The sequence below is a fragment of the Symphalangus syndactylus genome, chromosome 7, assembly GCF_028878055.3.
Source record: "Symphalangus syndactylus isolate Jambi chromosome 7, NHGRI_mSymSyn1-v2.1_pri, whole genome shotgun sequence".
Taxonomy (NCBI): Eukaryota; Metazoa; Chordata; class Mammalia; order Primates; family Hylobatidae; genus Symphalangus; species Symphalangus syndactylus.
Window position 1 is genome coordinate 15,446,709 of NC_072429.2, and position 15,889 is coordinate 15,462,597.

At 38.5% G+C, this 15,889-nt stretch overlaps 1 protein-coding gene across 3 annotated transcripts in view; it reads right to left on the reverse strand.

The window, feature by feature from the left end:
- RANBP17 (RAN binding protein 17) overlaps positions 1-15,889 on the reverse strand; it is a 428,141-nt gene that overhangs the window by 25,166 nt on the left and 387,086 nt on the right. For all 3 annotated transcript variants that reach the window (XM_063642616.1, XM_055285264.2, XM_055285265.2), the window contains one exon: positions 9,630-9,796. In XM_063642616.1, coding sequence (XP_063498686.1) covers positions 9,630-9,796 — 167 coding nt within the window. The remainder of the gene's footprint in view (positions 1-9,629; positions 9,797-15,889) is intronic.

Sequence of the window (15,889 nt, forward strand, 5' to 3'; positions counted from 1 at the left end):
TTCTGGCTCACTCAATATGGTGTCTTTGCTGTTGCTTAGTCACCCAACTCTCTGCTGGTTTGGGTACATCTGGTGGATTCCATCCCTTTCAATTAATAAGGCAAGTTATGCTATCAATGGGTTACATCCTTAAACTGTGCTTAGAGGTAGAAAAACACATGTCCTAGTGGGGGTTGGGGAGGGGGTTCCTCTCTGTTCTGTTAACCATTTGGAACAATATTTGAAGTACTTTTTTCTTTCTTCACCCATGTTTAGAATAAAATTTTCTTGTAGAAGTTCAGCAGGGTTATTCTATAGTATATTATGATATAATCTTCTCTTAGCATTTCCATTTGGTTTATTATGTAGCAGTCTATGACTACACTAGATTTGATACTTAAAATCACTGCCTGCGGATCATACTTCTGAAAACTAATATTTTTGGGGTTTACTTTGCAAACACTTATTGACTATCATGAAGTGTCAGGGCCTGCTAGGTGCTGGGACAAGTATCAGGATGTAGGTGATCTTTGAGGGAGAAAAAATCACTCTATAAATATGTATTCTTATGGCTACAATGTTAATTTGATGACTTATAGATCAATAACAAATATATTTTTAATTGTTTTTTCTGTTTTAAAATACCAATTTTGTTACCATTGAAATAGTCATTCATCAAATATTTCTATAATAAAAATTAAATTAAAATGGCAAAGATATGGTTAATAACAAAGGATCTGGACTAGATCATTCTTGTAAAGATAGATAAGTACTTTCATAACATCACAGGTAAAATGTCATCTTAATATTAAAAAAACTAGTATTTCTCTATTTTTAAAATTATAAGCATTAACTTTCTAAACTGATCTCTTGAGGCAACGGTCACAAATTTTTCATTCTTAAGAGGTTTACTCTCTTTTGGACTTTTATTACCTGGTTGTTACCTAGATACTTTTGTCCAGTCCCAGACCTCTTATTTTATTTTGATCCTTAGTAGTTAGATTTTGTACACACACACACACACACACACACACACACACACACACACTTGATCAAACTAAACTTTATTTTTATCTCAAACAAACCTGGCTATTTTGAAGAAAAAGGAAGTTTGAAAAGTATTATGTGAGTTTCATTTCATCACCTGTTTATTGTATTCCTTGTGTGCAAAGATGTAACCCAAAAGTGATAAAATGGCCCCTTTAAGTTCCAGTAGACAAGTATAGTAAAAGTAAAAGCAAGAGCAAAATAAATTAATAACCCCCAAAGCCCCAGATTAAGTAAAATCAAAATAACTACATCCTTTTAAAACTAACCAAAAAAGTATGCTTCAGAAGTTAGCAAAAAACCAGATGGAAATAAAAATATCACCGTAGCAGTGCTGTATGGGTTGGCTGTGAGAAATACAAGGTATCATGCATTGGGAGATCTTAGTTCTGAAATTCCTTAAGATTGTATACTACAGAAGTGGAAAGCTGGTATCCAGGCATACAGTGTTGGCCTGCCAAGTGTTTCTATGTTTTTTTTTTTTTTTTTAATTTTCAATCAGTGGCCACATTTAAAAATCTGAATTTCTGGCTGTTCTTCAAGGGAGAAATTTCAATGTATCTGGCAACACTGGGTCTGACCTTCTTATAAGGCAACAATTAGCTGGAGGTGTGCTGAGGCTGCCCCCTTTAGACAGAGATGTGCACTCAACTTGAGGATTCCTTCATGTCTACCTCATTCAGGTTTTCTGCTTCTTGGCCCTATAGGCATATCAGTTTGTGACACCTGGTATAGTTATAATGGGTAGGAAAGTGAGAAGGAGGCTCAAAGGAACTCAGGTGTAGATTCAGACCTTAAGAATGACCACTGATAGAGTTAACGGTACTCAACAGCAGAAATTTCCTTTAGAAAACAGAAGCAGTTTACAACCAGAAAGAGGTTAAAAATGGCATTCTATGCTGATGAATCAGTGGTGAAATCAGGACAATGAATAGAGATGTGCTGGATATGGGAGAGAGATGCAAAGCACATGTTGCTTCCCTATCATCATTTCACAGCTGCCATATTGATTCTGTCCTAGAAAAATCAGGTTAAACCTCAAGAGCTACCTCGGAGGCATTAAAGTCACAAAAGACATTATAACACAGCTGTACGACTAGATTCTGACCTTCTCAAGACTACATGTCCTACTAAATTATATACCTTCAACACCTGGCTATAAAATTAATGAATGGGTGTGGGTATAGAGTAAGAAAGTGGAAGCTTGGTGAGTTCTGTCTTGGTGGTGGTGGGAGCCACAGGGCTTTTTCTGCAGCAGCTGGCAAAGCCACTTCCTTCTCCCTTGCCCGCTGCCTCTTTGGGTCACTGCCCATCTGTTTTGTCCTGGCTGTAGTATAATGCTGGGGTATAGAATGACTGCTTTGAACCAGTCTACCTTAAGGATGGCCCCAGTGGGGCTTACTGGAAGCTCAACTTACCTCATTTTATGTGCTCAAAACATACGTACTTTAGATTAGAAGCCACTAAACAAAGGAACAGAGATAGCTTTGTGTTTAAGCATGTGAACCCCAGAGTTAAACAGGTTTCAGCTAAAATTTTAGTTCTTCCAGTTACTGACTTTGTGACCTTGGGAATGTTTCCTAATTTTTTTGTGCCTCAGTTTCTATATCTGTAAAATGGTAATGATAATACTACATCTTCACAAAGATATTGTCATGATTAAACCAGATAATGCATATGTAAGTAGGTTGAGCTAGTGCTTGCACATAGTAAGCACTTACATTTGAAAACTTTTATTTCTTAAATTTCTAATTTTTTTTTTTTTTTTGAGACGGAGTCTTGCTCTGTCGCCCAGGCTGGAGTGCAGTGGCGCAATCTCGGCTCACTGCAAGCTCTGCCTCCCAGGTTCACGCCATTCTCCTGCCTCAGCCTCTCCGAGTAGCTGGGACTACAAGCGCCCGCCACCACGCCCAGCTAATTTTTTGTATTTTTAGTAGAGACGGGGTTTCACCGTGGTCTCGATCTCCTGACCTCGTGATCCGCCCACTTTGGCCTCCCAAATTGCTGGGATTACAAGCGTGAGCCACCGCGCCCGGCCAAATTTCTAAAATTTAAAGCTTTTATTTTAGGTTCAGGATACATGTACAGGTTTGTTATACAGGTAAACTGCATGTCACAGGGGTCTGGTGTACAGATTACTTTGTCACGCAGGTAATAAGCACAGTACCCCCAATAAGTAGTTGTTTGATCTTCACCCTCCTCCAACTCTCCACTCTCAAGTAGGCCCCAGTATCTGTTGTTCCCTTCATGTCCATGTGTACTCAATGTTTAGCTCCCACTTATAAGTGAGAACATGCTGTATTTAGTTTTCTGTTTCTGCGTTAGTTCGCTTAGGATAATAGCCTCCAGCTCCATCCATGTTGCTGCAAAGGACATGATCTCTTTCTTTTTGATGGCTGTGTAGTACTCCATGGTGTATATATATACCACATTTTCTCTATCCCTTTGACCACTGATGGGCATTTAGGTTGATTCCATGTGCTATTGTGAATAGAAGCACTTACATTTTGCCAATATTATTTTTCTTCCCACTATGTATATACATAATATATGCATCGATTGCTATTAAAACCAAGATTGTAGCACCATGTGCAAAAATTCTGTTATGAAATTTGAGTTCCTATTTTCCAATTTCAGTGTCTAATGACATATCCCTGGCTTCCTTTAAACTTTTTAAATCCGTTATTACCTGATCCAGTTGTGAATGTTCTTTCAGCTTGTTTTTGGTATCAATATACTACTGTATTATAGAGAATAAAGTTGTAAATCAACCAGAGAGAGCTAATGGGTTACATAAAGAGCATACTTTTTATTTAAGGATCACTAGAAATGTCTTTATTAACATTAGAAAATCTGACTATTCTTTTTAAGAGGACAAGAGATATGGCTGTGTTTCATCTGCTTAAGTGTTTTTGACTGTAAGAGTCTTGCTAAGGTTCCTGTAGGCCAAAATGTCAACATCAGTTAAATATGCGACTGCATTTTCTCCTACTTAGTATTATGGAATGGAATCTTAAGTATGAAAGATGTCCTGTATAGTATGTCAAAATGTTGAGCAATATCATTTCAGTCTAAACACAGAAATGAAAAAAGAGCAGATGATTTCCCTTTTGCTGTAATTCACTTTGGGATGCATGTCATGAAGAGCACTATACAAAAGCAATTTTCATTGATTGACTGACTGATTGAGGAAAAGGGTGAATGTTCTTTCAGCTTAAGTCCCTACTGAAGTATGATTTTTATAGCTCCTGACAGCTCTTCACAATTTGTAGTTAAATGCCATGTTAGCAAAAAAAAAAATAAAAAAATAAAAAAAAATAAATAAATAACATAAAAAGGAGGGAGAAAAGGGAGAGAAAGAAAATCACAATTAGAATTTCTTTTGGATTTCAGTACAGTTGACTTGAGCAAAATAGATAAATAGACAAAAGTAAGATGAATTCAACCCTAACTGCTCTAATTCCTCTATGCAATATATTAAGGTTTTCAAGACTATAATTGCTAAAAATACCCTCTTAACAAATTAATTGCATAATAGTTCTTGTTAATTTCTGTGCAAGGTGCTACTCTTTCTAGAGCAATTGGTTTTAACTGGAATTCTGATTTAGAGAAGCTTTCAGGATCAGTGTCTTATTCTAATAATCTCATAAAGAATTACATCTCTGAGATGCCCCTCTAATTATATAAAACACACCCTTTCATTACCTAATTTGGGCAAAATCTTTCACTGTGATATAATGAAATGAATGCTATGTATCTATAACTATGTGTTATAGATACAAATACTTACTGACCAGTGATGAAACTGAAAAAATTTCACATAGAAATGTTGTCTTCCGAATTATTGTAGCAGATCAGTGTCTTGTCTGCTACTAATCAGTAGTAATTAGTAATCTGATCACCGTTACGATTGGTCTCTCCTTAAATTTTTAGTTTATCCTTCTAATAACATAAAAATGCTTGGGGAATTTTCTGCCTTAATTTACGTAAACTGGGTTTTTCTCAATTGTTAGGTCAAAGCAACGCTGGTGACGCAATCGTTTTTATTTCAAATAGATTCACTTACAATGGATCTTCATACGGACTAAATTTTAATGCTTGCAAAGTTAGAGTTGTTTGCAAAATATGAAAAATGGCTTATTTGGAGAACATTTTAAAAAATTTTGAAGCTCTAAAGCCACAGAGCAGAGAATAATAAACACAATTCCAGGTGAGAGGCACATAAAATATCTTTCCCAGGCTGCTATATACAAATGGAAAGGGCTGTAAGGATGTTGGAAAACCTTTATGTAGGGGTTCAGGCTTCCTTTACTACGGAAGCTTGAGGAGATAACTTTTGCAATTTAGAATTAACATTCCTCATGCAATTATGCTTCCAGCAAAATAGGCCCAGGTTGGGGGAAAAAACAGTTCAAACTAGTAAATAATTGCAGTATCATTGCATCAGTTTAGTTTAAAGAGCTGACAAATCCTCTCTAAACTCCAAGCACAATTAGTCATTAGGGTCTAGTTTTTCAGCACTGTTAAGCAATTTGTAATCCATTCCTTTTAATAGGGTTAGGCATTACTTAACCGACACAGATGCCTTGAAAACTGAAACCTCAAGTTATAAAGCAGCAACCTTGTTCATTACCTTCTGTGATAGGCAAATCATCTATTAAAAACAGCATTTAATGGGCAACCAATGAATAATCAATGGCTCACTTTTCATCTGAGTGTGAAAATGAAAATAATCCAATACAAAATCCCACTGGTAACAGGCTGAATCTTGGGTTCTGCTGCTCTTCAGGGCTGATTTATAAGGTCTTGGAAAGCTGATGTAAACAGATGATCAATGGGACCCATACCTGCTAATAATAACCCCCAACTGGCCCACTCCCTCTTTTTCAAGTCCATCCCTTCAGGCTATTAGTTCTGTCCGGCTAATTCTTCCCACTACTCCTGCCTGCTGCTTTTACTCTGGCCATCCGTTCAGTCCAGCCGACTCAGAAGTAATTTTATACGCAGCAGAGAGCGGGTGGAATTGATTTTTCACTCAGCGCTCTGTTCCCATCTGAATAATTATCAATTTTACTGCCTCATAAAGGGAAGAGTCAAAATTTCAAATCAATTCAAAAGAGCTTTTGAGACGACAGAAACTGTGCATAAGAATAGAGGTCAAAGTTGTCAGTGACCTAAGGAGATGATGTCAGATATTACTATACCTAATAGCTGACATCAGAGGCACTCAAGATGATATAACCTAGTGCTAATGCAAATCATATTTATGCTGACTACCAGAGCCCAGTCATTAATATTTAAAATGCTATCTGAAAGCCTACATTCCAAATAAATAGAATGTATTCCACTGTTAATAAAGATATATCACTACTTAGTCATATGCTATAAAGTGAAGGATTACCAAGTATTATTAACACACAGAAATTACTTAAACCAACAAATGCATGCTAATTCTGAGTAAAGACAAACTTGATTTGTCTCCTGCCCAACCACATTACTTGCTTTGCAAAATATGATATGGTATTTTGTCTAGGGCCATAGCCTATTGATTTCTGCTAAAATTTTCTACCAACTTAAAAGTTTCTGCCAAAGTTTATGGGACAATACTGTGATTATGGCTGAGTGCTGGCAGGAGTGATTTGGTGGCAGACTTGTCCCTTGCAATGGTGGGGTAAAGGCTGGGTCTGATTCCTAGCCAATCCATGAATTTTTTTTTTTTTTTTTCCACTGGGGACGTGCTCTAAGTCAGTGATCCTCAACCTTCTTCGTGCAAAACACATGAGGGCTGTGACACACTCCCACCAGTACCAGTGGCTACTGCATTGGGGTGGGGTGGGGAGGGAGGAGACACGCTGACATTTTGATAGCATGTATATTTTGAAAAGCCATTCCAGGTGAAACTGAGATATTATCCTCACCTTGAATACTAATGGTGTGAGTAGTAAGAACTTGGGTTTTTGAGTCAAACAGACCTTGCTTCAAATTCCAACTCTACCACTTTCCAGTTGATCTCTCTGTATCTCAATTTATTCATCTGTAAAATGGGGATGCCGATATCCACTTTTCAGGGTTGTTGTGGGGTCTAAATGAGGAGACTTCTCTGACAATACTCCCTCCCCATGTATTTCACTTTCCCTCCCCATGTATTTCACTTTCGTTGTCATCACTATATTAATGAAATGATCAAATAACTGGTGAGTTACTTGTCTCTTTGTCCCATGGCAAGAAATTTTGTAAGGAGAGAAATTATGTCTCATGAATCTTAATAGCTCTTGCACCTGGCACATAATAAATTCTCACTAAATGTGAGATACCTTCCTTTTTCCTTTATATTACCAACATGTTGTAACAGTTCCAGGGTCACACCAAATAATTATAGGTTTACAGCCCTTTGCCTAGTTACACAAAATATGAATGACACCCATTATTCCTGGAAAATAATTGGTTAACTGAAACATTACCACAAATAAAGTTTACATAATTTCATTTAAATATTAGCAAAAAATGAGAGCCAGGAAGGAACCCTCTTTCATAGCTATCTCATTCTATTTTCATCATTTACTGATATAGAGTGACATTTTCTTTTTCTTTTTCTTTTTTTTTGAGATGGAGTCTCTCTCGCCAGGCTGGAGTGCAGTGGTGTGATCTCACTCACTGCAACCTCTGCTTCCCAGGTTCAAGCAATTCTCCTGCCTCAGCCTCCCACATAGCTGGGAACACAGGCACACACCACCATGCCCAGCTAATTTTTGTATTTTTAGTAGAGACAGGGTTTCACCATATTGGCCAGGCTGTTCTCGAACTCCTGACCTCATGTTCCACCTGCCTTGGCCTCCCAAAGTGCTGATATTACAGGCGTGAGTCACTGCGCCCGGCCGACATTTTCTGATGATTGCAGGCAACTTATTTGCTCCCTAACGGTCATACAGCAACACACTATTGATGTGTTTACATTTGCAAATTACAAACTATTATGGATGTAATTTGGCAAAAGAAAACAACTGAAAACAGGATGAAGATACTTTCCAAATTTAGTAAAATTAGAAAATATAGTGATGGGGCTAGGCGCAGTGGCTCACACCTGTAATCCCATCACCTTGGGTGGCTGAGGTGGGAGGACTGTTTGTGCTCAGGAGTTCAAAACTAGCCTGGCAATGTGGCAAAACCCCTTCTCTACAAAAAAAAAAAAAAAAAAAAAATTAGCTGGATGTGGTGGTGTGTGCCTGTAGTCCCAGCTACTCAGGAAGAGGTTGAGGTGGGAGGATCGCTTGAGCCCTTGAGAGACAGAGGTTGCAGTGAGCCCAGATTGTGCCACTGCACTACAGCATGGGCAACAGAGTGAGACCCTGTCTCAAAAAAAAAAAAAAAAAAAAAAAAGAAAAGAAAATATAGTGATGGTATAGCCATAAAAAATGGTATTGTTCTTTTTGAAATGTTTTTGGCATGTATGTTTTTTTAAAAATTTTTAAATTTTCTTTTTTCTTTTTTTTTGAGATGGAGTCTTGCTCTGTTATCCAGGCTGGAATGCAGTGGTGTGATCGCGGCTCACTGCAACCTCTGCCTCCCGGGTTCAAGCGATTCTCCTGCCTCAGCATCCTGACTAGCTGGGACTACAGGTGAGCGCCACCACGCCTGGCTAATTTTTGTATTTTTAGTAGAGACGGGGTTTCACCATATTGGTCAAGCTGGTCTTGAACTCCTGACCTCGTGATCTGCCTGCCTAGGCCTCCCAAAGTGCTGGGATTACAGGCGTGACCACCATGCCTGGCCTAAATCTTCTTTTTTGGAGCTGGGGTCTTGCTATGCTGCCCAGGCTGGTCTTGAACTTCTGGGCTCAAGCAATCCTCCTGCCTCTGCCTCTGGAGCAGCTGGTACTACAGGTACTGCATCTTGCAATATTCATTTCTTATGCATGCCGTTACTATTATTTGCACAAGTGAGTTTTTTAAAATGGTATTAAACTTGGACCTAACCCATTAGTTAGAAAATACATTAGAAAATAAAAAAATAGTGGTTTTATTACTTATTAGTTAGATGTTATTGAATATATTACCTAACCTATCTGAACCAAGATTTCTCATTTTAAAATGGGAAAAATAGCAACTATGATATGATGAATGAGAAATTCCTAGCAAGCTGCCTGGCATATACTAGCCCAGCAAATTGTAGTTTCCCAATATACCGGAATATTCATAAGGCAAACTTAAGATGACATTATCAGAGACACCAGGAGAGAAATCAGAGGCTGACTGTCTGCAGTTCCGGTTTTGTCTAATTTTTCTCAGGCCTCTGGAAAAACTATCCTCTTTTTGAATTCTAGCTCCACTGAGGTGAGATGAACAACCCAGGTATTTCTTCAGGGTGGGTAATCCTAGGGCCTGTGGTTCCCCCCACTTTCAGGGAAAATATTCCCAGACTATCTATCTATCTATCATCTATCTATCTATCTATCTATCTATCTATCTATCTATCTATCTATCTATATATTTTTTTTACCAGTGTAAAAAGTCTTGGCAAGACCAGCTGCTCTAAGATAAATTTGGGGCCAGGTATAGCTTCTAGGAACATTTGTTTCTTAATCCAGGTGATCAACCACCAGTTACCTGCTGCAGGACATCTGGGTTTTGCTGCATAAAATGTAATAGTCTCTGACCAGCCTGGGTAGCCTCTCTGCATCGAAGTGGCTTCTTGCCCTCTTTTGCTATGTGCTTGAAGAGGTAGGTGACGATGTAGTCTAAACTGGTACAGCAGCTGGAGGAGACAACTGTATCTGTACAAATAGTAAATAAGAATTCATTTGCATTACTTAAGTATTTGCTCCATTTCATTATCTAATGGCTCCATTAAAAATAATTACTTTCTGGTTTCAAAGTGCTTTTATCAAATTGCAAGTTCTTTGAGGGCAGGAATTTGTTTTTTTGAGACAGCGTTTCATTATTGTCACCCAGGCTAGAGTGCAATGGCATGATCTCGGCTCACTGCAACCTCTGCCTCTTGGGTTCAAGCGATTCTCCTGCTTCAGCCTCCTGAGTAGCTGAGATTACAGGTGCTTGCCACCACACCCGGCTAATTTTTCTATTTCTAGTAGAGATGGGGTTTCTCCATGTTGGCCAGGATGATCACGAACTCCTGACCTCGGGTGATTCACCCGCCTTGGTCTCCCAAGGTGCTGGGATTACAGGCGTGAGCCACCGTATCCAGCCAGGAATTTGTCTTATATAACTCTTTGAACCCAGTATCTATTATAGGGCCTGGCCTAGAGACACATAAATAAATAATTCCTGGATAGATTAGGCAGATTTTTCCATCTGCGACCTTAACAACCTCTTTTCAGTTCAAGTGACTGTTTATTAAGTATCTACTTAGTGCAAAGTGCTCTGTTTTATGGGAAACAGTGGTCTAACCTCATCCTGGTGTCAAAGAACTCATGGTTTAGTGTGCAAGTCACTGTAGCATAATGCTGTGTAAAAATGACAAATTGAGGATTTTGAGGGAGGGATCACATTTAGATGAGGATCAAGGAGAGTTTGGTGAAGGAGGCAGCACCTGATAGGGTTTCAAAAGATTATTCCAATTAGACATAAGGAAGGATACTTTTCAGGTAGAGGGATTAGCACAAGGCAACAGTGTGGTGGGAAAGATACGGATTTTGGAGCCAGACAGTTCTGGTTTCAAGTCCTATCTTTGCCAATTACTTTCTGTGTTGCTGATCTGAAAGAGCTACTTCACTTTTTTTCACCATTTATAAAAGATCTTGCAGAGTTGAATGAGAAGAAAACGACAAGAATTTCATTAGTAATAAAAATAGCTGACATTTATTAAGAGCTTACTATGAGTTACTGTGTTAACTGCTTTACATGTTATTATTCTTAATTCTCATACAGCACTATAATAGTTACTGTTATCCATTTACAGGTGAGGACACTGAGTTTTAGGGAGCTTAGGTGACTTGTCCATTGTCACACAGCTAGAAGACTGCACAGCCAAGGTATGAAAATAAATAAGGAGTTGTTGGACTCTGGATCTGTACTCTTTTTGAAAATTTTATTGTATTTTTTTTTCAATAATTTTTGGGGAATAGGTGGTTTTTGGTTACATGAATAAGTTCCTTAGTGGTAGTTTCTGAGATTCTGGTGCACCCATCACCCAAGCAGTGTACACTCTACCCATTGTGTAGTCTTTTATCCTTCACCCCACCTACCTTCCTTCTACCTGAGTCCCCAAAGTCCACTGTATCATTCTCATGCATTTGCGTCCTCATAGCTTAGCTCCCACTTATCAATGGGAACATATGACATTTGTTTTTTTCTGGATCTGTATTCTTAACCACTACATTAAAACTAGGTAATAAGCAAAAATATATGTAAGCACCAAACACCTTTTTGTTGTTGTTGAGACAGGTTCTCACCCTGTCACCAAGGCTGAAGTGCAATGGTGTGATCTTGGCTCACTGTAGCCTTGACCTCCTGAGCTCAAGTGATCCTCCCACCTCAGCCTCCCAAGTAGCTGGGACTGTAGGTGTGCACCACCATGCCTGGTTACTTTTTGTATTTTTTGTAGAGACAGGGTTTTTCATGTTGCTCAGGCTGGCCTTGAACTCCTGAACTCAAGCGATCTGCCAGCCTCAGCCTCCCAAAGTGCTGGGATTATAGACGTGTGCTACCATGTCCAGGCTAAAACAGCTTCTTGAATCACAATGGGCACTCAAAACATGGCAGTAACTACTGGTTTGCGTCATGGTAAAAAGAGAAGGGTATATTCAAGAAGTAGAACTTTTGGTTTCAGAGAGAGAATGTGTAGAGATGTAAGAGAAGGCCGACAGAGCAGGTTGAGGATCTTACTTGAGGGCATCCAATGGTGGAGTGCGACATTTACATTTAATATGAAAGGTTAATGGAGGTGTTATTGACAAGTAAGTGATAGAGCAACAATTTATTATCTCCTTTGTACACTAAAATTATTATCTCATTTACTTCTAACAACTACTTTGTATAGTAAGTATAATTTGCATTTTAAATGAGAAAACTGAAGCTTAGAGATTAAGTTGCTTATCAGAAGTCCATGGTTTTGAATCAGCATGACATCGCCCACATTTTTTGGCTAACAACAACATTTGCACATGATCCCTGGGAGTTTATGATTAGTAAGAGAAACAGTTAACAAGAGCAACAATTAAAATGGTGAACAGGTAGACTCAGAAGAGGAGAAGTAGACTAAAAGAGTAGGGTTGGGAAGCAGATTATAAACTTCCTAAGGGAGTAGTTTCTCATTCATCTTATTCATCTCTGAGGCTCTGAGACATATGTATGCCTGACATAGATTACAGGTGAAATATCAGCAGAATTAATTAAAGAATGAGTAGCTAAAGCTAACCCCAGAAAGTTTTCTTAGAAGTCTTAAGTTGTGTTTAGTAATAATACCCAGCATTGATAAAACACTACAGTTTAAAAGCTCACATTTATCATTTTAGAGAGAAATGTCATGGAAAATAGAAAGAGGGAAGTTTTGGGGCAAGTTTTGAAATACAGTCATATGCATTTAACACAGAGGAAAACGGTAGGTAATACAGAATCATGAGGGATGAGGGGTTGAATGGAGGTCTAAAAGACAGCCGTGGACCGTAGTTTTGGAAAACTGTGCAACTACAAAGCTTTTAAGAAAGGAGCTTTTCCAAAGGTTGGTTAATGGATACAAAAGTATAGCCAGATAAGAGGAATAAGTTGTAGTGTTCTGTAGCACTAATAAGGTGACTATAATGAACAATTTGTTATATATTTTCGAGTAGCTGAAAGAGCAGATTTTGAATGTTCCCAACACAAACAAATGATTAATGTTTGCAGTGATGGATACTCTAAATGGTCATTACACAGTGTATACCTATATCAAATATCACATGGTACTCCATAAATATATAAAATTATCATGTGTCAATTCAAAATAATAAAAGCCAAAAATAGAGTTTTCCCTTCTAAAGACATGGCATTTGATTGATTAATCAATAACTGATTGATTAGTTAATTTATTCTTCATCTCTCCGTATTAACTGGGTTACTTTGTAGAAAAGGGAGCTTTGGTTTTACAATTCTGGGATGTAGCATAGTATAAATGGAAAATGTCTAGGCCTAAAAGTCAAACACAGACTTGTTGAACCTGGTTGCTTTTCTCTTTTCCTTCATATTTCTACATTTCAAGTCCCAATCACAAAAGTAAATGGATTAAGTAACTTGACATCTACAAAGATAAGCAGGAAGCAGATATGGTTCCCCTCACCAGTGAAGAGCAATATGCTATCAATCATATAAAAATTATAAAGACTTCACATAGATTTGGTGACCACATGCCATGCAGGTTGCATTAAAAGGTTCCAATCTACTGAGTCAGCTGTGAAAAAGCCAGGTAAACACTTTAGACACGAAGATTGGAGCATATATCCTTGCAATAAAAGCAAGAAGAGCTTCCATTATGGTTGATTTATGGTTGAGGACTTTGAAAAAGATAAATGTTATTTCAAGGTAGATTTTAAAGTGTGGAATCATAAGGATCACAGGGCATTTGGTCAAAAACAGAATGGTGCTGAAGACTATGTTTAACTATTGGTTTTCTTTATTTGCAGCTCAAGCTACTATGTGAGATTCAAATAATGATATTTTCCAGACATATAAGGCAGGCAGAAGTCATGAATTTTCATATTTTGTCCTAGTTCTTGGTATTTAAAATATTTTAAAAGGGATTACATCTGTAATTTTGGAAATAATTTTTAGGCCTAATAGGCATTTTGTCCTCTGTAGCAACTTGTTGTTTGGCACTGAAAACAATCAAGTGCTTCTCTTCTCCTGGAACCAGTCTCCACAGGAAGCACATGCATCATTAATAGCCTACTGCTCACTAAGACCCATCATTGAAAGCTGTGCTGAAAAGTTAACTGTATAGGAAAGAATTGCTTAACTGAGAGTCAGGAAAAATGAGGCTGAGCTGAAATCTGCCTTCAGCTCAAAACTTGTCACCACAACACAAAGGAGAATGAAGGTCTTAGAAAAATATAGTCTGAAGAGCAATTTCAGAGACAAAAGGCCTATCTGGGTGGGGCAGTGGTTTTGGAAATAGGTGAGTCTAGGTTTGAATCTATTATTTCCTAGATGTTTGACTTCTTGAGCTTCAGGTGCACCTCTGTAAAATGTGATTAATATTACCCGCTTTGTAAGGTTTGGCATTAAGTGTGCAAAAACTGTAACACAGCACCCAACACATAGAAGGTTTTCCCTTCCCATTTGTTTTCCTGGCTGTTTCAATCCCTTAAACACCAAAGCTCTCTTCTGTCTTTAGGTTTTTTTTTTTTTTGGTCTTTTTTTTTTGGGGGTGATGGGTGAAACTAATGTGTAAAATCTCTAAGTTCTAAATATTTCCTAAATGTGTCACTCCCATATTACATTCATACCACATGACATTCAATTCAATAATGGTATCCAAAATAACAACATATCCTCTTTTATTCTTTATATAAGTTTTATTAATAATGAACTTCATGGGAAATGATCTAGTAGTTCCTAGTTGGTTCAACTTTTTGCTTGCTCTTACCTTTCCTTGTTTAGGCTTTTAGGCTACCCTTTACTTCTGCTTGAAATGCATCCATCCCTGCTATGACTAATCTTAGAGGCCTTCCTCCATCAGTCTACATTTAGACACTCTCTATCCAACACCCCATTTTGTTTTTTAAATTTGTACAAATTTATAGTGTACATGTGAAGTTTTGCTATAAGTATATAATGCTTTCTGATCAATATATGGTACTTAGGGTGTCTGTCACCTGACTACATTTTTGTTAACTATAATCACCCTACTCTGCTATAAAACATTGAATTTATTCCTTCCATCTTACCATGTTTGTACCTTTTAACCTACTTCTCTTCATCCTCTCCCTTGCCCCTCACTCACCCTTTCGTCTCTGTTATCTATCTCTTTTTCTTTTTTCTGAGATGGAGTCTTGCTCTGTTGACCAGGGTGAAGTGCAGTGATCTCGGCTCACTGCAATCTGCGCCTCCTGGGTTCAAGCTATTCTTACTTCAGCATCCTGAGTAGCTGCCACCACAGGTGTGTGTGCCACCATGCCCAGATATTTTTTTTTTTTTTTTTGAGACAGAGTCTCACTCTGTCACCCAGGCTGGAGTGCAGTGGCGTGATCTTGGCTCACTGCAACCTCTACCTCCCGGGTTCAAGCGATTCTCCTGCCTCAGCCTCCCTGAGTAGCTGGGATTACAGGTGCCTGCCACCATGCCCGGCTAATTTTTGTATTTTTAGTAGAGACAGGGTTTCAGTATGTTGGCCAGGCTGGTCTCAAACTCCTGACCTCAAGTAATCTGCCCACTTGGGCCTTCCAAAGTACTGGGATTACAGGTGTAAGCCACTGCGCCCAACCTAATTTTTGTTTTTATTTTATATTTATTTATTTATTTTTGAGACAGAGTCTTGCTCTGTTGCCCAGGCTGGAGTGCAGTGGCGCAATCTCGGTTCATCGCAACCTCCACCTCCCAGGTTCAAGCTATTCTCCTGCTGCAACCTCCTGAGTAGCTGGGATTACAGGCGCCCGCCATCACACCCAGTTAATTTCTGTACTTTTAGTAGAGATGGGGTTTCACCATGTCGGCCGGGCTGGTCTCAAACTCCTGACCTCAAGTGATCCACTGACCTCAGCCTCCCAAAGTGCTGGGATTACAGGCGTAAGCCACCATGTCTGACCATTGTTATCTATCTTTCCATTCTCTACCTCCACATGATTAAATTTTTGAGCTCCCACATATGAATGAGAACATGTGGTATCTGTCTTTCTTTGCCTGGTTTATTTCACTTCTCCAGTTCCATCCATGTT